Source organism: Athene noctua, chromosome 1 (genome assembly GCF_965140245.1).
Source record: "Athene noctua chromosome 1, bAthNoc1.hap1.1, whole genome shotgun sequence".
Taxonomy (NCBI): Eukaryota; Metazoa; Chordata; class Aves; order Strigiformes; family Strigidae; genus Athene; species Athene noctua.
In genome coordinates, this window is record NC_134037.1 from 77,157,734 (window position 1) to 77,185,560 (window position 27,827).

Sequence of the window (27,827 nt, forward strand, 5' to 3'; positions counted from 1 at the left end):
CAAGAAGAGAACTTAGAAACTTCTTAATGGGAATATAGGATAAAAGCAAAGCACAGTAAACTCTCCAATACAAACGAAAAACAAGTGGGCAAACTGTGACCACCATTTCAAAGACCAGACAGGGTGAACGGCTGCATGATGAATTTGACACAATCCCACATGACATCCTTGTCTCTAAATTGGAGAGACATGGACTTGATGGATGGACCAATTGGTGGATAAGGAATTGGCTCAATGGTCACACTCAAAGAGTTGCGGTCAACAGCTCAATGTCCAAGTGGACACCAGTGACAAGTGGTGTTCCTCAGGGGTTGGTGTTGGGGCTGGTGCTGTTTAACATCTGTGTTGGTGACATGGACAGTGGGACTGAGTGCACCCTCAGCAAGTTCGCTGACAACACCAAGCTGTGTGGTGCGGTCAATACCCCAGAGGGAAGGGATGTGCCATCCAGAGGGACCTGGACAGGCTTGAGAGGCTGTTTAACCTGAGAGAAGGTACCTAAATGGGGCCTACAAGAAAGGTGGAGAGGGACATTTTACAAGGGCATGTAGTGATAGGACAAGGGGTAATGTTTTTAAACTGAAAGAGGGTAGATTTAGATTAGATATAAAGAAGAAATTCTTCACTGTGAGGATGGTGAGGCACTGGAACAGGTTGCCCAGACATGCTTTGGATGTCCCTCCCTGGAAGTGTTCAAGGCCAGGTTGGATGAGACTTTGAGCAACCTGGTCTAGTGGAAGGTGACCTTGCACATGGCAGGGGGGTTGGAACTAGATGATCTTTGAGGTCGCTTCCAACCCAAACCATTCCATGAAGATGATGGTTATGATAAACCTCTAATGGTAATAATCAAGGCCTCAACGTTTAGTTCATGGGAATCAGTTATCAGCAAAAGGAAGATGACAACCTGAAGCACAAGTCCAAAAGCTACCAACTCCAGTTAGCAAGCGATCCCTAAGAAGTTTTTGGGAAGAAGTTACTGATGCTCTTTAAAGAGAAGATAATTTGAGAAGAAGAAACAACATGTATCTGTCCTGACCGCACGTGCATGTTTTCCATATTGGTGGATTCATATGAGCGACTTCTGCTTCCTCTCAAAGAAAGACTAGTCTATAATATACTAAAACCAGTCAGAAGATAGCTGGAAAGGATGATTATGCAGTTATGGTTTCCATCACCTCTACGATGCCTGTGTACCTCCAACTAATATCAGTATTTCACAGACAATTGCCTGTCTTTCTCTGTCCTGTATCCCTACTCTCCCCAAATCCATAGCCACCAACCCTTCTTCCTCTCACAGGCTAAGGGATGAATAGATAAATTTCAAACAACTGTTCTCAATCTGAATTTAACATGAAGATTGCAATTTATCTTTTCAGCTTGAAGAGGGCTTTCTGCATGCAAATCTGTTCCAATTTTCCAGGCATGTCAACTGTTCTAATAAGAAATAACACTTCTGACTGCAAATCATTTTTTATATTATCCATTTTTCTTAACTCCATCCCAACTGTCTTCAGCCAATCAGAAAACATCATCCCAAACAGTAAAGATCAGATACACTACAGCCTTCTGTTATTCATGTGGACAGGCATTGTCTGTACTTCATGTTGTCTAACAAATAGCACTTCACATAGGAAATCCACACCAGTCCCCCAAAAAGTAGGTTAGGGTCCAGATGTGAGTACTGATTTAACAGCACTAACCTACTCCTTTAGCTTGCACAAACTTTGTCTCTCTTAAGCAATCAGCATCATCTGCTATCTTGACTGCTATATGCACACAACTATTTCTAAAGTAAATTTGAATTTCAAAATAAAGGATTTATACACTACACATCACCTTCTTGAAGTTTAACATAGACTTCTCGCATGCACTTCAATAATACATTCTGCTGGGGTGGCCTGTTAGAAAGCATTCTGGAGAAGCATGCTCACAGTGGCTCTGTCCCAACTGCTCTGTAAGTACTATGAAGCAGCTTTCCTGAATAATAAATGTATATAAGGACTATCAGGAAAAGTTTTGCTCTGTTCTTACTAGAAGGAAGCACCTTATCTCAGTTAGCAGTAGCTAACGTCAGGTTTCCATGAATATTAGATTATGCTTTTTATTAAATTATTCAGTATTTGATGTATACAAACTAGGAAGTCTAGTATGTTCATCTGTATGAGCACTAACAGGCATAAGAGATGAGTGATGGGAGAGGAAACATTAAAAGAGTAGGTGAGAAACAACTTAAAAGAAGGTGTTAAATGTTCTGCAGTGATCAGTAATACAGCATTTGATAGCCCTTATCAGTTAGTTTAGCTTGGGCATGCACAGCAACTGCTTTCTAAAGAAACAACCAAACAGCTTTCATACTCTGGCACACAGACCCACAATGGGACAAAGCAAACCACCTGATCCATCACACATCCCTCTCCTGGCATGCCTTCAGGTATAACCCTGCACTGTGCCCTACCCAGGGACTAGCTTCTGCGTCCCACTGATGAAATTGTTGCAGCAATGATAGCTTGGATGAGCAGTACATGTGAGGTTACTCCAGTTCTCATTTTGATGGTTAGGGTAGCATGTTACTGTTTAAATCCCAAATCAGAAGCTTAAGTGAGAGCAGGGTGACCTATATTAAGCATAAGCAAGTGCTGTCTTAAATTGATGAGTCAAAAAATCAAATCCAATAATCATGCAGCAGTTACAAATCTGCTCCTAAACTTTTATAAAATGCCGAATGCATGGACAAGTACCAGGTATTTGAATCTCTACAGTTTCCTTTCAAGCTCTTTCCTGATACCAGAAGGGGTAGGAACAACTTTCTCTGAACAAAAGTTGAGAATATGACATAACTTAATAAACGTTCAAAAAAAACATCATCTTTATACAGGACTTAAACATGTACAAACAGAGTAAAGAAAAGCAAATAATTGAAGGGGCAAACACAAGTAAAAACTTACTAAATAACAGGAAGAAAAAAATCAGAAATATTGTTGAAGACAGGAACCATTAGATGGGCACAGTCAGTTAAAGAATTTTACTGGTTTTGAACAGGATTTCAGAGAGCAGAACACCTGATATATTTGTAAACAGGCCAAAAAAGAACCTATCAGCTAGTACAGAAAAGGCTGGGGGAGACAGCGTGGAAGCGCAAGCCAGGACTGCAACTTAAGTTTTAAACGAAGTAGATTTTTGCTCCTTGTTCCTCAAGAACAGGCCACAATATTTCTTTTTGTGAAAAGACAGTATGAGTAAGTCATGTTGTTTAAATGAATGTGAGAGTAGGGGAATGGATGGATAATCCGTTGCGCTGGGATAGACCCAGAAGTCTGTTGATGAACCCCACACTTCATATGATTATGCAAGGAATTTTTGTTTCACATTATTTGAGAAAAACATATGTTATGGGTTAACCCCAGTCAGCAGCTAAGACAAGGAGCTAGGAGGAGCTGTGTTTCTGTACCAACTATTTCTGAAGCAGCTCAGCCTGTCATACATTGCTAATACCTTTTTAATTCAGGGTCTGTGAGCCTCAGATTCTCTATACCCCCAGGGGACTGGGATTTTTGATGCCCATCTTGACATATTATTCCCCAAAACTGGTTCTCTCATGAGGGTCCCTTGACCCTGCTTTGTTTTATGGCAAAAACAGCTTTCAGAAAAATCTGGATTATTCTCTTGCCTTTCACAAACTCTTCCTCAGCTGTGTTGCCCCAGACTGGGTGTGACAAAGCACTGGTGTGGGTTAACCCTGATCAACAGCTCAGTGCCACACAGCCACTGGGTCACTACCCCATCCCCAGTGGGACAGGGGAAAGAGTATGAAGAGCAGAAGCAAGAGAAACCTGTGGGTTGATCTAAAGACAGTTTAATAAACAAAGGAAAGAAGAAGGGAGGAAACACAAACAAAAAGAGCAGCACAAAAGCAGTCACCTCCCACAAGCAGGCCAATGCCCAGCCTGACTCAAAAACAGCCTTCCAAAAAACAGCCCTGCCCTCAGTTTTTATTGCTGAGCATGATGTTGTATGGCATGGAATACACCCTTGGTCAGTTCAGGTCAGCTGTCCTGGTTGCACCCTGTCCCAACTTCTTGCACACTCTCAACTTACTTGCTGGGGGCACAGACAGAGTGGGCAAAAGTAAAACACTGGTGTGTTACCAACACTGTTTTAGTTACAAATCCCAAACACAGCACCATACAGGCTATTAAGAAAAAAAAAATATTCATACCAGCTAGACCCAGTACAACTGTAAAGAATCAACTCTTTATAACTAAATTCTGTCTTTAAATGGTGACCAGACTAATGACTAAGACAGTCATTCAGTCATTTCTAGCCAGGGTTAGAGAAATTTCTTTAGTTAAGCAAGACTGTCTCAACAACAAAACACACACTTTTACCCCAGTATCACCAATGAGAAAGCAAGGAAGACTGTTGACAGGGAAGCCGTATGAAAAGGAAGGTAATGCAAAACTCATAATCTAATAAATTTCAACTCGGGGAGACCCAGATGACCTCCCAGAATACTGAATCAGAGGTGAAATGAAGTCTCATCAAAAGATAATTTCAAACTGTGCATGGCACCATGTTTTTAAAAATAGAGAAGAGTAGAAACATACTACTAACACTTAGACTGGTAAGTAGATAAATGATCAGGCTAACTGCAGACACAGTATTCAGGCCACAGTCCTACATGGGAATGGAAACAAAAACAAGTTATACAGAAGAGATGTCTGCAAGAGCTGGAATTTAGGAAAACAAGCCCTCTGTAATTTTTTAGAGGCAGATCTACATGTCATTATCTGATAAGTCTGATTTTATAGACAAAAGAGAGACTACAAATCTAATACATCCAGGCTATACTAAGCAATTCACATGGTACGATAAAAGAAATTATATTAAACTGAAGAGAAACTGAAGATTGGTAAACAGCTGTAAAGGAGAACTAAACTAAAGAGTGCAACTGTTTGTGTTGTCTTTTGGTCAATCTGGATGAAGAAAGATCTCCTTGAAGAGTTTCTGAGGACTAAAACATTCAATCAAAATTAATAAATTCTGTGGATGATACAAAGTCAGAACACACTTTAAAAAACAGATGACCTTAAGAAGTAAGGTAATAGAAATGGAATTAATTTTGATAGGACAGATCCTTGCATGATGCCTTACAGAACTAATAAAACAGAGTCTCATAATTTAGAAATTATAGGGGAGAGAGATCATCTGGGAACATTAGCTTGCCACTGGAAGTTTCTGCTTTGTTTGCATTATGCAGCTCTAAAAAGGAAAAAGATGGCATTAAGACGTTTGTTCCTGGAGAGAAAAGGAATAGCACGTTGCACTACTGAGATAATCTCTGGTCCAGCACATCAGTACCAGATATCCATGCCGTAAGGAACTTTTTTGACTTTTAGTATGTCTCAACATCGCTGTCTCCACGACGACCACTTCCTGACTCAGCATGAAGGAGCACTTCTTGAAGGAGACACATAGTCCCTGACGAAAACCACATCCGCCCAAGATGAGAACATCAGCAGTCTCAGCAGTCACCCATCGAGCTGCGCCTACGCGTGAGCTGGGTGGAGGGGAAACCACGGCGAGACAGATCGGCCCCTTGCCAGCACGACCACCATGGACACCTGGGCATGAGCGCACGGAGGACCACGGGGTGGCACCTACAACAACGAGCCCCGTGGAAATGGGTGGACAAACTGTGGGGACGGGGACTATAAAAAAGACAGACTGCGTACTCCTTTGAAGGGGGGAACCAACTCGGAGCCAGGAACGTGGAGCATCATCGGACCGACAGAACATCGCCGGATCCCTGGTCATGGTGGTGGTAATTAGTTGTGCCTCTACCGTGTTCTTGCTTAGGGATTCTGACCTTTTCCTTTCTTTTCCTCTCTGTCCTATCGCTCTTATTAGTTGTTATAGAAAATAAAGTTTATAAGGTTATGCAGCATCTGACCTCGTTTGTGTTTTAATCTCGCTCTCGGGATTGTTTAAGAACCCTCCCTGATATCGGATCAGGACACATGCTCAGGAAGGAAAAGCTGAAACAAAGCATCTGCAAACCAGGGCTATCAGGATGACCAGAAAAGAGAATAGCTTGGCTCACTTAAGCTATCAAACAAATGCTGAAAGAGGATTGGGTTGCTCCCCACAAATATGGCTCAAGGATGTGAGAGGCTAACAGTGCAGAATAAGAACAGTAGCACAAGAACAACCATGTTTAAAGTAATGGAAAACACAGGTATCTGATATGCTGAAGCTTCTTCTAATTGCTCTGGCAGATTAAAAACACCTAACAGCTTTATCAATTGAACAATACTCATCTTAAAAGGAGTACATTATACTGCTGCTAGAAAGAGTATGAATTTATCTCAGTGACACTGGGACTCCTTTCTAGTCCTATTTCCTGTCATCAGAAAAAAAGTGAGATTTTCCAAACAGACTATCTTATAGACCAATGTCTCTTCTCTTCCATCACTGTTTGAGAAACACACTGCAGAGCTATGCTGCCACAGGCTGCAACGAGCATCCACTGGACAAGGAGGAACCCAGTATCTTGCAGCAATATGCAAAGGCTTCTGTTTAAGCAGGGTAGCACCAGCCAGCAACCTTTCCCAAAGGAGTTCTCAGCTGAAAACCACCTTCTAGGGGGTCGGGATCTGAAAATTCAGGTACGCACAAAAGCAAACATTAACCAAGTTAATAGATGTCATAACTTGTATTTATTCAATCACAACTGACTTTTTTGGCATAACGAATCGCTAGCATTTCCTTAATTATAGGGCTGTCGACATTGTCCCTACTTTGGACTCATACTTTCACTCAGAACAACAGCTCACACATTCACATGACTAGGGTTTTTTTGCCATACACATTGCTAATATGTACTAATAAGATCATCTAAAGATTAGGGAAGTTATTTGACCCAAGTGAGTCTTTCATGTTTAATCCATATATTTAGGAAGGAAACCTACTTTCACATAATTTCTCTCCTTCTAGCATATATTCTTAAAATAGTCTTAAATTACTACATAAAGCAAGTTTATCCTCTTTAGTTTCGAAGCAAACAAAAATAGGAACTTTGGAAAGAAAGCATTTCAGAACAAAATGGCATATCAAGATAGAAAATCCCATTATTTTTATTTCTCTAAATCCATGTCTTCAACATGTTTAACCTGCATTTTCAGTTACTGACAAGAAAGGATGTGAATTTATCTCAAAGAAAAATGACTGATGATAAAAGAGACTACCAGTTGCCATAGAAAGCAACCTCTTGCACAAACTGGAAGAAAAGTGAATTTGATTAGGAAACTGAGTGAAAGGTAATTTAAATCTGGATAAAATCTGCAGTGCTTTTAAATAAAGCCTCTAGTTACTAACAGTTAAATTTCACAGAGGTGTAAACATATAAAAAGAAGGAATTACCATCTCTGCAGAACAGCAGAACAAGAAAACTAGGGGTAATAGCATCTAAGGTTTCTGTATTTTTCCAGTAATATTCGCATTTGGCTTCTGATTTCAGATAACTAGCACACTCTTAAGAAATACCCACATATTACCAGAAATAATAACTCCTAAAAATAAATTAGAGCATAAGTCAAGGTAGATTAACTTCTACTTGGTTTTCTTATGCACAACATATTCTATCTGAATTTCAGGATAGGAAACAAAAAGCTGACTGAGTACCTGTAATATATCATCAGAGTTAATGGTGAATAGCCACAGAACCTCTATCACTTTGAGAACGTTGTTCAGAACAAAACCATTACTCATTTTTCACTTGCATTCCATGAATTCTCTGCCTGTAATTTTACAGCACCTCATCATGTGAGGTCTTGAGAGACAAGAACTATGTCCCAGTGCTTATTTTAGCTTCTTAATCCCTAACAGTGACTTTCACAAAGTGTTCTTTAAAGGGACAATAAGGTCAGAAACTACAAGTCAAACAAATGGCTTTCATGAATTAAAAATAAGGTACTACAGATCAAATACACCCATCAAGTACACATAAAGCTGTCATTTTTGTACTGTGTGTAGTGTGTAAACCCTGAAGCTGAAGTTATCCAAATATATAAATATACAAAAATCCCCGCTTTCTCTTACTGAAGAAAGTAATACTGATCAGAAATAGTACATTCTGTTAAGTCATACACCCAAAGTATACAACAGCATTACACTACAGGTAAGGATGTTACTGATTTTATTATCAACTGAAATTAAATTGTGTTTGATTTTAATATAAGTATAGAATTAAGGGATATTTTAGTAAAAATCATTTATTTTATATTTATTGTATTTTGAATCTAGCAACTGACTGCTACTCTAAAATCCCTTGTACAGCCCTGTACCAAGGCTGAAGGGATTGGTCATAATTGTTTAGTAGGAACGGTTAGAACCTAGGTAACAAAACATGAGGTGGTTTGTAAACTGATTTATAATACTAGAAGAATGCAAGTAGTTGTCAAGGTCCGGGATTAATGGGAACTGAGGGAAGTAACCATAATAGCTTGCAGGTACCTGCCAAGAAAACGGTGTCCTTAAGCAAAAGGTAATTCCGGCAGGGGGAGATCGCGACCACCGACTCATGGACTACCTACTCACATTACACCCCAGACCCATTTCTAGACATTTCTAACCTCTACTGCGCAGAATCAGAAGTAGGAGGAGAATATGTTAATGATTTCTTGGAAGTTGTATGCTTATGTATGAAGACTTAATGAATATGTATGAGTAAGTTCTATATAAGGTGTATGATTCTGGTGCCTGGCACGTGGTGTTGTTGAGAGCACTCCCCTACACGTCTGGCCATCAATAAAGAAGTGTCTGCTTATCTGCATCAAATTGGTGCCGATAAGTTATTTTTATCCCAGATTTCGGTGACAAGGACACCAGCACCTTTTAGTTTGATGGTGCTTGCACTGATATTTCCTCAAAGCTTAACTTAGAAAACAAATCCACAGGCAGAACATTGTGACCTGCTCAGACAACCTACAGCTTGTGTGCTCCAGTAGGTGAGGATGTGGAGATACCACTAACTTGCCTAACCTCTCACTGCTCAAACTAAAAGGATGCCCACCAAAAAAAGCATTACTGGCTTCCTGCTCTGTAGAGTCCCAGTGGCTCAATATAATACTGCACAAATACTGCATGCAGAGACAACTAGCTTCTTGCTTTTGTTTATCTGTTGCAACAGTGCTGCACTCCTAAAATTATTTGTGTTGAATAATTTTGCTAGGAAGCACAGGTTTAGCTTATGTAGTACATGGCATAATCAACAGGCTCCAAGTTTGTACTCTTCTATTCAGTTTCCAAAAAGACAGACTCTGCCAGTTACAAAAGGCAGGTTGTGCTTCTCTGGTAACCCAACACATTTTCCTATTGTATTTTCTTTGCAAATTATGGAGAGTGGCATCTAGATACACCATTTTAAGTAGGTACAGGAGGAAGAGCTATTGCTTCTTTTAAAAGGCACAATCTGACTTGTCACAGCAGCAGCAAAATAAAGACCCATCATGCAATCAAGGTGTGTACATGTCAGAAACAGGTATCACAAGACGCATACGCACTACTGGCCTTTCTTTCAACTTTCTCATAAGTATTTCTATCACAACAATCACAAAAAAACAGAAAAAACTTCAAGATTTAAGCAGGAGATACAATATTACACAAAGTTTACCAGATACCAGAATTTTCTCCCATGACAAACTGATCAAAACTGTACAGAAATCCCACAACAAAGGCAGCAGCCTATTGCAAGAGTCGATGATTTCCTCGAACGTAGCTAGATAGTTCCTTTCTGAATGATCTTTACCACCTTTGTTGCCCCAACTTCCTAAAAACTAGATACACAGGACGCACGTGACTCACTGACTTGGACGCAGCATTTATCAGCTTGCAAGGTGATGGAGACAAAGTTGTCCTCTTCCCATTCTCTAGGCTATACACACTACTGATTTACAACTGATTGAAATACTCCGCTTTAACTCATGCAGGCTCACATTTACTCTTTGCATTAGAAAGACTTACAGCTTTTTAAGATCAATCCTTCTTGATGGTCATCTGGACTTCTCACAGGACTTCAGCTACTTGAAATTAAGAGCTGCACAGAAATAGCACCAGTTCTGGTTGCTATATCAGACCCATCAAGGGCAGACTGTAGAGTTGTTAGGTTGCCAGCTGGCACTGGGCCTGAGTTCGAGGTTCTGTGCATGCCATTTGGATCTTCTCTAAAAGTCTTGCCTAAAAAGCTGGAAAGCAGAAAGCCAGTGCAAATAAACACTATTTAGCATTTGGATTTACCAACTTTATTTGAAGGCTTAGACAATAACCTCCTGTGTTATCAACACTGTTGCTTCAATGTCTTTGCAACAGCTTGCACCACAGCAGAATAAAGAAGGGACAGAAAGAGCCTAGAGGTACTCCAGTCCTCTCTCATTATGGGCCTGTTATTTGAAAACAGTACAATTTTTACCAGTTCAGATCTTTCTCCAACTGGAATTGCCATGGAAGAAGCAATGTCAGCAAGTTCAGCTGAAGGATAGAAATCACTCATGACCTAGGTTGCTGTGAGCATCATTCCTTCCAAATTTTTTCTGACTGCCAAGGTTGTGACTGAGAAGCTTGTGAAAAACAGCACAGGAGACGAGGACAACACTTCAGCCAGATGGCATGCAAAGGCTCCTCCAACAGCCCAGAGTCCTCCAAATCCAGATGTTGCAGCACATCAGATCACTCTTTGACACAGCACTGCAGTGGGCCAAAGAAGCACATCTTAAAGTTCAGCAAGGAACATTTTGTTTTATGAACTTTGTGCAAGAGGTACATTCTCTTGCAGAGAAAGATGCACATGAAGGAGCAGGGTCCAGATCAAGAGGCCAGCCCCAAACTTGAAGGTGTAGTCTCTCTCTGCTCTTAGCTAAGAAAAAAAAAAAGCTAGACTGCAAAGGAAACATAGATGTAAAACAGGATTCAAAACTCTGTTTTAAAATACACTTTGCTTTTCAAACCAAAGCTGGCCATTTATTTTAAAAAGTCCACACAACTCAACAAGGTATGTGGACAGGAAACAGGGATTCATCGAACGTCCCTAGGTGGGGGGCACAGAGGGAGCCCTAGGCTGGCTACAGAGCCCACTGCCACTGCTCACCTTTTAGACATCGAGAGCAAAGGCAGGGCATGCAGTATACAGAATCAGTCCCCAGGCAGGCTTGCAAGGCAGAGTTCTGTTATAGACACAGGGCAGGCACAGGCTGCTGAAAGCAGAGCTCACTGATAAGTGCCCAAAGGCATGCTCTACACAGAGGTAGCCTGTGACTGGCAAAGAATTATATGCTAAAAGAAACACTTCAGAAGTGTGTCATTTGGATTATTAAAGTACAAACAAAACTACCACTTTAAAGTGATAACAACCACCTCCTCCCAACACTTAGTAATTTGTCAACGTAACTTCAAGATAAAAATCACAGATTAGGAGAGAGGATGATATATTATGTAGTTAAAAACCAAATCAAGCAAACAAAAAAAGCCCATCCTACCCACCCAGCTGGTTCTGTGAACTATAAGAACCAAATGCAACTTTAGCTGAAATGTGATTTTTGTATTAGTCATAATTAAACATTAGTTTCTGAAGACTGATAGTACACAGATATTTTTTTTCCCCCCAAATATACACTGACATTTACTTAAGTTGGCCAGATCCTCAACTTGCATAAAAACAATCCTCGATTCCACTGTAGTCACTGTTACACCATGCTGAGTTACACAAAATCAGGATTAGACTCATCACACCCATTACAAAGCCAAAGCTTTATCTGTGGTTTGATCTTCTTGGCAATTTAACCTCGATGCTTGCTTAGTCATAGAATTAAAACCTGCATATACACGTGCATGAAGTGGCTAGTGTAATAAGTGAAAAATATGTTGCTTTACTGAAACATTATGACTGTAATTTTGAAGGCTGACATTACACAATGATAGTTCTGGTGCTTGCTATGCCTCAGCTCCATGAAGGCGATCCATTTCATTTTCTTACAGAATGAAGACACTTTACTGATAAAAAGTGTTTCACCCTTTTTGATGGAATGTCATCAATGTTTTCTCAGAAGAAACACACCAAACGAGATAAACTAGAGACAGTTTAATACAGCCAAGCTTGTCTTCCTGTAACACAGCCAAGCTGTAATTGCTTTGGGAACCAAGATCAGCATCAGATTTAACGCAAGATCTTAAATGCACAAGCCTTCAACGTATCCTGAAAGTGAAGAAAATTTCAGATCCCCCTAGGGACTATGACAGGAACTGAGAGCTTGTGGTTGAAACCTGTACATTAAGGCATGCATCCTTGTATTTGATACAGCAGCTCTGATCTAGGCACAAGTCTTGCACAGGACCCTTTCAGTTGCTGCATGTGTACTGGCACACCATCTCACTTCCCAGTTCCCATTCCCATATTGCCTTCTCTCTCAAAATCCACTCTGACCATTCAAATTTGACCAAATACAATTCTCTCTAATGTAATGCCCACAAAATGTAGAACACATTTTTTCTTCAGGTGAAGAAGAAATTTTAAGTCAGCAACATGCATTCTTGAAACAAGAGGTTTCAACTGATGCTGTCTTGTCTAGTGCATTCCTGAGCTAGATGGGTGGAGGAATATAGAAACAAGTTTTGTTCATTTCTTTTTCCGCTGTTCCTTTTAAACTATCCCCATGCTGAAAGTTAAAAGCAACCCTCCCTTCAGAAAAAACAGCTGCACACTTCAAACATTTCATTTCTGTCTTTTATCCCTACACAATCTGCCTACAAAACAGCTTCTTCTCTCCAAGTTACACAGCGTGTGGAACAAAGCCAGCCTGACAAGTACAACGGGTTTAACACACATACAGATCTGCAATAGTCAGTGTTTTGAAATGCTCTTTTCAAACCCTTTGAGGAAATTAATTATTAAACAGCCACGTGTCAGAGATATTTGCCTCACATTTGAAGGCTCCTCTTATCCTTCTTCCCCAAGGAATTTATCAATACTCCTATGTTTCAACAAACCAGCTGTTCCTAGTAGCAAAAGGACCAGTCAGTGCAGATAACAATCAAGGAGGCATTTCTTCCTGATCCTTGGTCCCCCAGGACTGCCCCCAAAGGCCAGCACACCTCTCTTTATTGAAGACCTAATGAAGCACCAAAGGGAGTATCAGGAATGAGCTTCCAATTGTAATACCAGAATTCAGTAGAAGTGCCCTTCCAGACAGACAAGTTGGTCCCACGCGTTTCTTCTATAAGATTATTTTTCGTATTTTCAAGAAAGACATCCTTCCAAAGTACCCACCTGCAACAGGTACTGCTCATACATGACAGTAGACAACCTTCCTATCCCTTTTTTGGTCCTCCCTGTTTAAAAATGTGATCATGTTTACAGGACTTTTCTACAGCAACAAATTAATGACACAAGCTGGAAATAAAGGAGAGACTCCAGCATCCTCACTCTTACTCTTTGTATATAGCACAGAGACAGCATTCATTCTCACCCCATTTGGGATAAAGTACTCCACAGTATTTTCAACCTTCTCATATTGTTGACAGGAACTGTCTTTGAAAAACAGTTCTGAAGATTACTACAGCACTCCAATATCCTACATAGCACAGGAAGAACTTAGTATATCACTGCTCTTAATAGAGGTCCAATTCCCATGTTTCCAGCATAGAAAAATAACTTTTCAAGGACTTATTTACATGGCACATATATCGACTAGCAGCACATACCAGGCCCAGTCTTTCCCATTAACTTGAAGTCACTAAATCCAATAGTGTAACCCACACAGCTTGGGATGCTCCTGGGACATCGTTTGCCCTTCTGCTCACCCACGCTTGCGTAATAGTCTATTTATCAACCATCATTGACTTTCCACATGAAGAAATATATCACTTCTTATCAGAATAAAATCTGTATCTCAGAGACTCGTGCATCTGCCATTCCAGCCTTTCTGATTCTCACCTGAGGACTGCATGCACCTATAGGAAGCTATAAACTATCACCTTACAACTAGGGAAATTTAAATCACCTTTCAGCAAACTCTGAATTTTAGGCATGAATGCAGATTTCTAGCGCTGAATCAGAGCCTATGAAGACACAAGAAAAACAAACTCCATGGTAAGCATCAATCCAACCAGAAATTTTCTGAACTCTTAGCATTTTAAAAAAATACTGAAAATACAGTTGTACTAAAATGTACTGTGGTCTCAATTTTATACTCTAGATAGACTAAGAACATCTTGAAACTAAAGAGGTATGTCAGCTATTTTGTCTGTGAATCTTCCTCTTTCTTTAAGAGCACAAAAGGCAATACATGTTCAAATAATAAAACTTTAATTGCTATATTTTGCTGGGTAGGACAACTCATTGATAAAAATTCAGCTGAGATCAGTTTGCATTCAATTTCTGAAAATATAACCCAATCAAGCCAATAAAAGCACTTTTCTAAATACTGCAAGGTTAACATCCCCCTCCCTATCTTTTGTCTTTGTACAAAGAACAGCATTACGAAAGTCTATCGCATAAACCCTACAGATAAACAGTTTGAAGGAAGTAACAGATTCTTTAGTTCTCTATAGCTGGCTTGCCAATATAGGGTCCTCAGCAAACTGCAGAGTATTAACACATTGCACATCTTTAGGTGAGACACTGTATGAGCTCGGGGAAAAGCCTGGAAACTGTCAGAGAATGGTATGAGTTAGTTTGCTTTAAGAAAAAAGTTTTTAAAATCCAATAAAAGACTCTCCACAGCATTCGAGGGTGGTACAGGAAAGGAACTCCTTACAGCAGTAAAGTTATATTAATGAGAGCCCCTGTCAAAAAGCCTCACAGCTGCAGAGCTCCCACGCTTTCCCAAAAACCAAGGGTAAGCTTCTGTAGAAGTGACAGCGAAAAATTAAGTCTGTGCAATCACTCTCTGTATTTCCTTACCTAACACAGGCAGCAAATACATTCATCAGCAGAACATACTGATACTTCATTAGCAGTACATATTGATTCATGGATTTTTTTCTTTTAACAGAGCCGCATACATACCAATAAGCAGTAAGAAATTTACGTACAATGGAAAACCCCTCATGTATTAGGGAGCTCATTTGGTTTTTAGTTTTCAAAGAAAACTCCACACTCAGAAATGCAATATACCTGAGATTCAATTTAGAAACACAGCTAGGTGAACTGAAGAATAACCACACTGAAGTATACTTCCCGCTTCTTTAACACCACAAAAGAAAGGAAATTATAATTATTGACACTCTAATGAAATTTGCTTGAGTACAGAAAAAGCACATAGATGTAAAATACTAATAAAAGTCGGTTAACAGAAGAGCAAAATAATCTACCCACAACTGCAATGTAATCTCTTTGTGGTTCCTTTTTTTTTTTTTTAAATATTATTTCAGCAAGGACCAAAATGGGTCTGGCAAAAGGGTAACTGCCTCCCCAAAACCAAGCAGATTAAATAGTTGTTTTGCACATATTTCTATTTGGTTTCTTATGCAGAGTTAAAGGATTCCTACTTCTGAACATGGGGTTGGAAGAAACATGTTTAAGCAGAGACTATGCCAAGATGGACGTAAAGGAAATTCAGAAACCTACATTTAGATTGCCCAAAATGACCCTGTTACCTTGCAACAGTCTCTAAAGTGAGAAAACAACATAATGCTCAAGTAAAAAGCCTTAACCTGAAGGTTGCAAACAAGTCACTGGAAATAACCACACAGCCACAGAGGAGTACCAAGCATGTGCACTTAGAAGCACTTTCATCTCGAGTGTCACCCTGAAAAACCTCAAGTACCTGCTGAAAGGAAGTATTGTTTCCCACTGGACTGAATATTCTTCTGCAGAAAGTTAGTCAGACACCAGATACTTTCACCCGACCAGCTGCTGAAATCCCCGATGCAGGACAAACCCAAAAACCTATTCCACAACAACTCGCTGCTATGTGACTTTCATGCTTTTGGGAGAGGGAAAATCACCTAGGTGTATATCCTTTCAGTGGTACACATTGCACAAAAGGGAGCAGGGGGTTAGAAGATGTAGCCAACCAATAGCAAATGGGACACTGCACCTCACTTGGATGTTACACCAGTAGATCCATTCCCTGACCAAACACAGGGGAATTCGAAACTCCCCCAGTAATTCTGCCTATGGAGGTAGTATTCTTCCCCAGACAGAGTTGGATCACTGCTAGTTTGTATTTGCTTGTAACTGGTGATGTTGATCAGTGAGCTACTCTCTACATCTATGCAGGAAGGTTACATATGATCAAGAGGCTATCCTTCAGATTTATTACCATTTTAGCAATTAAAATCAGGCCTATAGCTAAAATGGGGTTTCTACAAATATGCAATTTCTCTTATAAATAATTTGATCCTCTGACTGTCATATTCACCCTTAATGAATAAACAACTGTAGCACCAAACTTGTACAAACATTAATGTCTTGATATTCTGTGCTATGACTTAGATCATTAGATATCATGTTCCTGAGTTATGTTGTGTCAGATGGAAGTACTTTCATACAAACTCTCCAGATTTACCCCAAGTTCAGGAATCTAAGAAGCTTGCTGGCCAGATCTAATACTTAACAAGAGGTGCTAGGAACTTTGTGATGTGAGATGCCAGACACCAAAGAGAACATGGTTCACCTTCTATTGCTTCCCTGCCATCCCACTCTCCAGTCTGCAGGCTATCACCATCACCCTTCTTCAGATCAGGAATCTGAGGCAAAAGAAAAAAGGAAAATGAAGACAAGCAACCTCTATAAAGACTCCAACAACAGCAAAGTAGTATCAGTGACGGTGAAGATGCTCTTTTCATTAAAGATCAAACTAAGTGCCTCTCTAGCTCTTCACCAGTCTTGGACAGAAAGCATCATTATCAAAAGTTTTTTCACATCCATTTTTCCAGAAAATAGGTCCTTCCTCCTAAACTAAGAGCTGGTTATAACAGACCATATCCCTTTTACGTTGAATTAGGAAGTCCACTAAAGGTCACGCACTAATGTCATTCAATCACACCTTCATGAACAGAACAGCACTGTGATGTCAAAGCATGCCTGCAATCAGTATACAGTCCTGGCTGATCCACTAAAGCTCGCTGTCAATACCTGAACCACTATGAAAACCAGATAACAATCCCTGCAAATGGCATAAAATGAGAGGGACTGAAATGTTATTAGTTGATACAGCAAGTTAATGGTAGTAGGAGAAATACGGAGGCATGTGCTAGGCACTGCAGAGGACTTATTCATAGTGATGAATGTAATTCCACTAACACAATCTGGAAAAAAGGGAGTTCAAGCTGTGATGGATGCAGAGAACAAACACATTATCTTACTCTATGAGCAAAATAATGGAGAACCTGCTGCAGTGATTGGCTCCTTCAGTCTTTTCAAGTTACAGAGGTTCAAGATTTGGTCTCAGTGGGGAACTGTACAGATAACCAGCAGCACTGCCACAAGTACCCAACAGGTATAAAAGGGTATTAGGAAGCAGGTTGGAGGAAGGTGTTAACAAATTAGAGTAGATGACACTTCAGATGATTTCTACTCTAACAGAACATCTACATTGTCAAAGCAAAGGAAACTAACAGTTTTTGAGGGCAAAACTCATTACAGAGTGATAGAGATCTAACTGGACCCTTTGGAAGGCTTCAAAAGGGAAATCAACCACACGAGCAAATATGATCTAACAGAAGGAAACTGTGTATGCTCACATGCGGTCATGCACAAACTAGCTTGTGGACAACAGTAGGACACTGGGGCACATGCAATTACATGACAAGAGATTTCTCAGCAACAGAAAGAAAACATTTCAAAATCACATCCACAAACAAAAAAGTTGTGACTTCCCTGCTACTCTTAAAATGGATCCTGACTGATTTTACAGATGGCATTATACCACCTATCACTTGAAGAGTCAAGAGGTTCATATTTCAGTATTATGGCATACATCCCTGTTTTCTGATCCTCTGCCCCTAGAAGATGACTTAGACCCCAGAAAAAAATCAAGTGAGAGCTTTACACCAATACAGGCTGCAGTGTACTTCATAGCTTGAAACATTTAATCTACTGATCTCTCAGCATTACTTTGATCAAATACTGATACATTTTGTACATACATGCTCTCAAAAAAGTACAATCTGGAGAGCTCCTCCCAAGACTGCTGACAACCAGTATGTTTTGGGCAAACAAAACCAAAACCTTGAAGTCATAAAATTTAGATACACAGACTGTTTAAAAATGGAGCACAGACTTGCCCCACATTAATGGAATTACTTCTTTTAAACACTGAAATGCAATCTAGCTGTAGAAGCTAACAATATTATACTGCTACAGAAGGGTTCATAACTTGTCATATTTTAAGTCAGAGGAATACCTCCTGCTGCCCCTACTTTGATGGCTTCAGTAAATCAGATACTACTTTCTCACATTCTATTGTCCTTGCTAGCAAGAAAAGCTGAGATCACTCCTGTCACTTTGCTCACTTTTCACTACATCTTTTTTATGATGCAGTGCTAAGTATTACTTATAAGGAACGGAAGACAAAGTCAGAAAATCAAGCATTACCATATGGTGATATATATATATACACACTCTTTTCCAAGCATATTTTATATTTAACAAAATCTGTCACGCACAATATATCCCTATGAATTTAATTTTTGAGAGCAAAAGAATGCAAAGATTCAATGATACTCATCATTCTAACAAAAGTAGATCTCAGAGAAAGCTAATCATCTACCTCATTGTACACAGCTCAATGATGAAAATGGATGATTGGAACTTACAAGCAGGACAGTACTTCAGATTTGCAGGGAACATGGCAAGAAACCTAAGACTACATTACAGACAAGAGGGACAACAACGGTTTGTCTACAGATACCCAAGGTAGCCCGAGTGCAGAGAATAAAATTGCCACAGCAGCATGGAGCTCAGTGAAGGCTGCAACAAACACCTCACCACCCAGGTAGGTACTCAGGCAACTGCCTCCTCAGATCTCCATGCTACTGTAACTAATCCTGCCTTCAGTAGCAGACTTTATCTAGATTAAAACTACATGGGCATTTCCTTAGTACACTCTATTTCGACAGTCATCTCCATGGCATGTCTTGAGGGTAAACAATAAAGCTAAGGTGATGGTCTAGCTGTCCAAAGGTTCAAGTCAACATTTCCTTTTTGCATGGCTATCAACTCTGGTCTCCAATTTTCCCTCAGTATGTTGTAAACTTTTCATAGTCTTTGTACAGATGTTGTGTGTGGAACCATATATGGACAAGTTGCTCTTGAGAAAAAAACACTTTGCACACATTACTAAAAACAATGTTGCAAAGAGGCTAAGAGAGCTCTTTGCTACATCTATGTTGACAAGCATAACTCAGTTTGATTTATAAATCAAACACTACAGGATTGTATTAAGGACACTGTGGCATATTCTGAACAACAGCAGACTGTTTCTTCTGCAGTGGAGGACGACGGTAGAGGGAAGTGGAGGAAGAAGAAAGCCCTGTCTCTCCAGGACCCTCATTTCCCATTCCTTCCCACCTATTCAACTGTACCAGGAGAAAATTATCCTCTCTGCCTCCGCACCACCTTGGTATGAACAACAAGCAAAATGGCCAAGGGCTCCTCTGAACTCCAAGTGGGCAGTGGGTTCCATGAAGGGAAATAGAATAATCTTGAGGATAAGTATGGCCCACATACTACCACAGAGCCTTATCTGGATGCCCCGTTCTCACATTGCAAAGCCTATAGTTGTAAGTGGAAGGAATTAGCTTTACTGCCTCTTAACAGTCAGCCAAGATGATGAACTTGAAGCAGTTCTCAATTTCCTCTGGTTTTGTTTCTAGAAAGCTCAGTAATAAGAAGAATCGCTTTCCATCTTGTTTTTGCTGCAGTCAATGAGCTGGCATCAGGGTGCCTCTTTCATGCAAAGAAGGGCCTTCCCCTCAGAGGGATTTACAAACTGCAGCCTACATAGTGTAACTTTACCCAGAGGTGTAATAACACCCCTTTCATAGAACAAGAACAGGTATTAGTACTACAATAATTTATTTACGCAGGCAGATTAGAAGCTAAGTCAATTGCTTTTAAAGCCCTTATGCACCTGTCCACATAACTATGCCATTGTTGCCGATCTTTTGTTCATGCAAAGCTCACCTTGTGCAGTCAGCGGGAGGCCAGTCTGCCACTCACCCTGGGAGCACAAGGTGAATCTCAGCACAAGAAGCAGCTGATTTTCCAACACAGTGGCAGCAAGAGGGTAAGTTATAAACCACTGCTCCACTCACAGGTAAATATTTTCCTGAGTAAATACACCCAGCACCAAAGAAGCCATTTGTCCTAAATATGTATATTGTATTCTCATAGTCTTGGCACTTGGCACGCCCTGCCCAGCCCGGGGTTAGCAGTGCACCAGCCTACCAAGCACAAACTGCTTCAGAAAGTACAAATCACTTTCCTACTGCCCCAGCAAGCTATGCAGCCATGTGCACACGTGGCACTAATACCCAAAACAACCTGTTCCCTCTAGGTGTTTGGCCAACTTCACAAGCCAGCGCAGAAAAGCCATGCATACCCTTTGCGGTCATTTGTTGTTCTGAGATAAGGGGAAGGAGGTGTATTCCCACCCCTTCCAATTCAGGCTCAAACAGGACCCATGAGAACTGTGACGTATGCTACACTCACTAAGTGCTTCCTTCCTTGGCATACACCTTGGCTCTCAGTCTTTTGGAAAAAGAGACTGAGGACAAAATGTCCCTAAACTATTTTAAAATAATAAGTAAGACTGATTGCTTGCCCAACCTGTGTTCTAATGCTATCTTCCAAGCACACTTATTTTTAAAATTGTTATTGTTACCACCTTGTTGAGGTTTGTAGTGTTCAATTTCCTTCTCAGAGGTGCACTCTGCAGAGTTCAGTATTAGGGAGAGTTTACCAGGGTTGTCATTTTACAAAAGGGTGATGAACAGGTAGTTGAACCGGTCAGTGAATCTATACTTGGAGTCAGAAAATATTTTCTGAAACTTAGAAGTCCAAAGGCTTTGGCTTTTTGTTTTGTTTTTTTGTTTTGTTTCTTTAAACTTAAAACACAACAGAAGGTGTGTAACCCTTACTAGTCTTTTAGCTCATTTCCAGACCAACACAAACAAATGTCTGCTCTTTTCAAGCTGAATGTCCACACTCTGCAGCTAACACTCTCCAGTAAAGGTTGAGACATACAGAGGAAGGAAAACTAGAACTAACCATTACCTTTTGCATATTTGTCAAATAGGATCAAACAGGAAGAGTTTATTCATAGTAAAACATGAAAAGCATCTTGCACATATAAAAGCAACCCGAAGTGCAATATGGTGAAAGGCTAACACACCCTTGTGGGGAGCAGGAGACTCAAGATGAACAAGACTTCCAATCTGCAATTAGAGAACATCTACCCAATCCAAATTTCAGAAAAAGCCGTGGCAGAAAATTTGGCAGTTTATCAGAATCAGTACTTTTTGTTCGCAACACTGTCATTACAACTGCTCTGTTCCATTAAAAGCTCCATGGTTTAGCAGTGAGCTTGGCACTGTTAGGTTTATGGTTGGACTTGATAATTGTAAGGGTCTTCTCCAATCTAAATGATTCTGTGATTCTATACTTTTACTTGAGCTAGTCTGGCTTGATTCATGTGAACTGATAAGCACTCCCAAATCAAGCTGGACTACTGAAGTGAGGACAAATCATTAATCATGGTATCAGTTTAGCTTCCCATATGCAGTATGACAGCGAACATTGCATGTGGAGAAATTAGAATATTATGTTCTTATATTAGAAAGGAGATAGGAAGAAAAAGGGTAGAAGAAAACTCCTCCACTACTTGAAATACACAAAAAACTTTCCCAGAGCTTAGTGTCAAATATGAAACACTCTCCCCTGATTTTATGGAATCATTTATCGCTACCTTTGACATCAAATAGAAATTGACTGAACTTGAAAGATCTAAAGGCCACTGCCACTTTCATTCCACTCTTAAATTAAACCGCTGTATCTCAGTTTGGTTGACTTGCTGACTCAGGCTGTACCAGCTACTCAAAGCAACACGATGCTTGCAACCATTGCAAAGTACATGCCTCTCTACATTCTCCAAGGCTAAGCCTCATTGTCTCAAACTGTAGGCTGTTTCCCTGACTTTCATCAGAACCATACAGACCCAACCTGAGTTATTAGTCAGCACACCAATGGCCCCCAAAAGGCATTGTATCTCACACCTACAGTACTACACACATCCGTTCTGATTAACTGGTCTACTGCATTCTTCAGTTCACCCAAATACTTTTTTTTATTAACTATCATTTTCCCCTTTTCAACTATCACTCAGATAAGGGTGACTCATATCACACTCTCTCTGTTGTAAAGCTAAAATAACTGTCTTTAACCTAGAGATAGTTTGTTCTGAGCATGACTGGACAAAAATCTCACAACACAAGCCTTTCCAGTGGCATCAACACTGAAGACTAGATCAGCAACTCTGAGAACAAAGCCATCTGCCCAAGCATGGACAAGCACGCAGTATTACTCACTTGTACACAGTTACCAGCCTGCAGTATAGAGGAGACTAGATTGAGGGCAGCTAAAAGATTCAGTCTGGACACTCTAAAGTAGCTGATGTCTCTGCACAAAGTAGCCAAAAGGAAGAACAGGGTAGAATAGATTGCATGAAAAATAATAACAACATACCTATATATATATATATACACATGTATACAGCTTTACAGTATCTTCTACATTCCATGGCTTCAAACATGTTACCAGGCAAAAGGTAAAAACCTAGCCATATTCATGACACTGTTTGTACATGTCCTGGTTCAGCTAGGAAAGGGTTAAGTTTCGCCAGCAGGGAGAAGGGATCTCCAGCCAGGTTATTCATACCATGCTGAGATCAGGTCCAGCGCGGCAGCACAGGAAGCTTTCCTTTGTAGCTTTGGTCGCAGGGAGCACACGAGCGAGCTGTCTGTATCCATTGCGGTATTTCTCTGTATATCTCTTGTCTTGTTTACTGTTATTACTGTTTATTGTTGTTATCATTGCTACTGTTGTTGTTCAGACTGTTTATTACACTGTTATATTAAATTTCTTCTTATTTTAACCCGGGGTTTGTGCCCTACTTGTGTCCGAGGGTGGGGGAGGGACAACGGCAATGTGGTGTCTGGTCCCGGCAGGGCTTAAACCAACACAGTACATACAAATGAATTGTACTTGCAAACTCACTACACTGACATACACATGGACAGCAAAAATGAAACTTCTCAGCAGGAACATGCTCTCTATTACAGAAATAATGAAAAGCCACCCCCAATTTATTTGGGCCTATACATGCTGATGCAGGTGTGAAATTTAAGTCAAAGTGTGTTTAAAAAAATGCTTTGAATAGTTGCACATCAGAGTCACTGATGAGAGATAAATAACCCCTAGTGATCTCCAATTTGAGGGATGTGGCAGATTTCTCCCTCAAGCAGTTCACCGTGAATACTAACAATGCTCTCCCTTTCAGGATCCTAGTAGCAGAACAGTTGACCTGAAAGAAACCGCTTTGCTGTATTTTGCAACACAATTATTAAACGCTGGGTTGGAGGGCTATTTTCCCTGGTATGAAACCATCCATAACTCACTCAGCATTGACAGTGACATCACACGTGAATCACATTTTGGGAGCCTCAAAAGGCATGCACTTTGCAACAGTTTCATGTTTAGAAAGAACTTTTGAGTTTCAGAAAGGCCCAGGGGGATCTCTCTGGAAGGTGGACAGACTTAACAGCACACTCCAGCTACCGAACACAGTCACATTACCATATTTTTTTAACAGCTTCCATGGAGAATGCTCCCTTCTGTAAATTGAGAGCCATTACATGGAAGTCCGAAGTTGCACTGCAATAAATCAGTGCTGAAACTGCACGCATAGCTCTTTAAAAGAAAATATATAAGCAGACTGATAATAGCAACAAAACTACACACCCACTGTTGACAGGTGGAGATTCTACCAACCTCCTACTAATGAAAAAAAAATTAATGGATACAGGTCTCATTCATTCCACTGGAATAATCTGTTCAGCCAAGTGTCAGTGAACTGCCATAGCTCCCAGCAGTTACAAAGGTCTGGTACTTCTACAAATAATATCCTGATCTTATGCTCTCATCTCCCCCAGAAAATAAAAATAATTGCAACCCCTGCTTCTTGCAATGCTTACAGGGTGCCTGCTGTATTCTACATGATAACTATATGAATATATTGGGAATACATACCGATGCAGCTTAAGGTCTGAAATGCCTATTCAGAGAAACAAGTTTACAACTGGCTTAAGACAGAAGCACATGAAATCAAATATTTTTCCTTTTTTTTCTGTTATTTCCCAGTCCTGAACAGTATTCACACATGAAACACTTAACAAAATCATGCATGATAAAAAGATTGAAAGCATCATTGGAAATTACTTGTTAACACTGTAAGCCTACAGATAATGCATCTCAGCAAGTTCAGCTATAATTCAGCTATAATTTGGTCAATATTTCTCATGTGGCTTAATGATGGATAGCCAAATGAGAGGCATTCTTCCTTCAACATCCTGAGTCAATCAAGTATCCCTATATAAAAGAGCAAAACATTTCAGCAGAACAGGACATTTCAACAAAGCATACACTTCTTCACACAAATGCAAGTGCTGTTAAGAAGTAGTAATGACCTTTATATAGGTTACTTTGAATCCTGTTTCAGAACTTTTCTACCATTTCCCTCAAGACAAAATATGAAAATACTTTAAAAAACAAAATGAAATCTTACGGCTTGAAATGCAGTATGCCAGCCTGCAGTTGATCCTCCTGAACAGCTGCTTGTTGATTGGCCAAAGTATAAGTGTAAAGAGTTGAATGAAGTTAATGATCAGTCCTGACACTATAAATATGTAGCAGATCAGAAGGTGGCAAATGAATTGAGACTTCAGAAAGCCAACGATGTCCATGATTTGCTGAGAAAACAAGAGGGTACCTTCAGACCCAAAATTCAGAAGACAACCTGCAAAACCAAACAGTACCAGCGGTTACAGAGTGCATTTATTTCTATAAACAGACTGTTAATACAGACATCCCATTTTACACTTAAATACACTAAATACACTCAAATGAAAGTTAATTCTATTGTAGAAAAAGGCCTGATGACAGTATTTACAAAAGTAAGCATAGAAGGAGAACACCATATTTCTGAATCAATTTACATTTGTCTTTGGAAACAAATTTTCACATTTCAGTCCTAATTCCGCAAAATCCACAAGCATATGGCTCCATTTCATGGACTACAATGCTCCTCTGTCAAGCTTTTGTTGATAAAATATGAGCAAAATAATCCATTTATGAAGTACAGACAATTCAGATCAAAATATAAGACATATGCTGTGGCCTCTGCTATCTTGAAGACCAGATCCATAGCAAACACAAACTTTAGAGCCTTAAGTTAGAAGCTGTGCTTTTCTCTACAGGCTATGCCAGCCATGCTCCCCAATCAAGAGGTAAGAGCAACCCTTTAATTCTAGCTTTATTGGCTTGTTCCCTTGTCACATTCAAATATCAGTTGATTTTGGCAAGAGAATAAAAGCTTGGCTATGCACAATACACACAATTTATTCAATTATTCCTTGACACTGTAATTCTGTCAGTTACACTTCATAAACCCAGAAAGGAAACATCGATAACAGTACTAATCAATGAACCAGCAGCGTTTCCAGAAAAAATCAACTCTTAGGTCACTAAAGAAACGTTTGTATAATTTTGGAAAGGAGCAGTCCAACCTCAGCAGTTGAACATCTCAAGGAAGTGTCCTCTGCCAAGTATTCTGACCTACCAAATACTGTATTGACCTTCGCCCCACCATCACTACCACCAACACCAGTCTCATTTGTTAGGAGAAAAGATCTCTCAGTAAACAACACTCCAGTATTTTGAAAACAGTTAAGCAGGAGGTGCTACCATCCTTTTCCATTCCTACACTGTTTCTCCCTCTGAGGCTTAGGAGAGTTTCCCCAGGGAGGAAACCCTGAGATGGTATTTCTGAATGTGCCAGTCATAGGCAATAACAAAACAGCAGCTGTCAGCATCCCAGGGAATTAACTGATGAAAAATATCTTTATGCCTATCCTTTTAGTTTATATGAGACCTCATTACGTGAAGCACTGAGTCTAGATCAGTGTTCTGAAACATTTATTTTACTGCCCTCGCTGACTATGCTTACCACAGCAAAGAGCACACACAAGAATTGCTGCAAAATGAGAGGAAGTTGTTTAGCCAGGTTTCCAACTGCAGGGAAGATGAAGAAAAATTTAAGAAAAAAATATTTCTGTATTGTTGTGTAATTTTTATAAAGAATTTATGGCAGTCCCAAACCTATTGTTTAGCAGATAAAATGTGCCCTTTGTGTACGACAGACTCTGTTCCATTTATCTTGCTGTACTATTCAGTACCAAAGCAGACACCATCTGTAGCTCAGAATGGCAGAACAGGCCTCTGTTCATTGTAGTAACTACTGTCATGATACTTGCAAAAAGCTTTTCCAGTTTTAACCAACCATTCTATTAAAGATAGGTTTCTGAGGGTGGCAGACAATTTATTAGCATGGGCTTTGACCAAAGGCTTTGTTTTCACCGAAGGCCAAGTAGAATGAGAAATGTTGTCTAGCAGGAACCATTGCAATGAATGATTCATGCCCCAGCCCCTCCATCACCACTCTAAAGAGAGAGCCAATCCCTTGAAAAAAAAAGCAGACCCAAGTTTTGAGTTAGTTTACAGTGAAAGAAACATGATTTCACTTCTCTAATTCAGACTACTGTACCTCATCAAGTAGCTGGATTAGATCACTTCTTTAAAACAGTCGGTCAGAATGGAAGTAACCAGTTACTTACAAGCGGATGGTTTAAATGACTGTGCAGTGCCCGAAACCCTGATGACTGGGTTTATCCTAGCATCCTTGGCTAAAATTGATCAAAAGTTTTTTTGTGCTAGCTGGCCTGTTTAATTCCATCCCACAGAATCACTTTAATCTAATGTAATTCCCAGAGATCAGTAAGGGACTGGATTAAAAAAAAAAACCACCAACAAAAAACCCCCCACATATAAGATAAAAGCACTGTCTACTTACAGTTGAGACCTAAAAATTCACTATGTGATATAATAAACAGAAATCTACTGCAGTAAGTAGTTGATCGACAGATTTTGTGACAAGAAAGAATTCACCAGAACATTAGTCCACCAATTCATTTTTTTTTCCTGTAATAGTAATCAAACTGCATTAAAATGTTATGTTTATGTGAATCGTTTACTTCACACTGCATGTTTAAAACAAAACTTCACAGAATTAAACAAAGATCAGATGACCCTGATAAAACAGAATTACTGTTTTACAATTTTATGAAGCCACAACGGAATGTCTGAAAGTAATTTATTCCTTGCTTTTGTACCTCAGTCATCAAATTTCAATTCTGTAAAGCTTCTAAGACATATTTTAAAGGCAAACTAAATCTACTTAAGCAGTACTAGCGAAATGCATCTAACCTAACTTGCTTGTAAAAGGAACAAGAAATTAGAGCCACTACTTAAATTTTGCTTTTCTGAAAAGCAGGGAGACCAGAGAGATTAATTTTCTCTTCTGATTAAATACGAGCTGTTTTCCCTGCAAAATTTGCAACCCAAACATTGTATACAGACTGCTAGTTAAGTGTTCTGTTTGCATAAGCTCATTCTTAGAAGATTAATATGATACTTTCTGGATTGTTTTCATTACCCA

The 27,827-nt window shown here is 39.8% G+C and overlaps 1 protein-coding gene across 3 annotated transcripts in view; it reads right to left on the reverse strand.

Annotated features, from left to right (window-relative positions):
• Positions 1–27,827, reverse strand: part of AGPAT4 (1-acylglycerol-3-phosphate O-acyltransferase 4) — an 86,502-nt gene that overhangs the window by 43,323 nt on the left and 15,352 nt on the right. The window contains exons 1-2 of one of the 3 annotated variants that reach the window (XM_074896644.1): positions 24,840–24,947; positions 16,671–16,743 (exon numbers count right to left, since the gene is read on the reverse strand). The exons of 1 other annotated variant lie outside the window; for it this stretch is intronic. Coding sequence is in view for 1 of the 2 variants with exons in the window: in XM_074896642.1 (XP_074752743.1) it covers positions 24,840–25,017 (178 nt within the window). In the remaining variant the exon portion in view is untranslated. Of the gene's footprint in view, positions 1–16,670; positions 16,744–24,839; positions 25,071–27,827 lie in introns of those variants that run through there. One more of the 3 variants, XM_074896642.1, reaches the window with a different exon arrangement.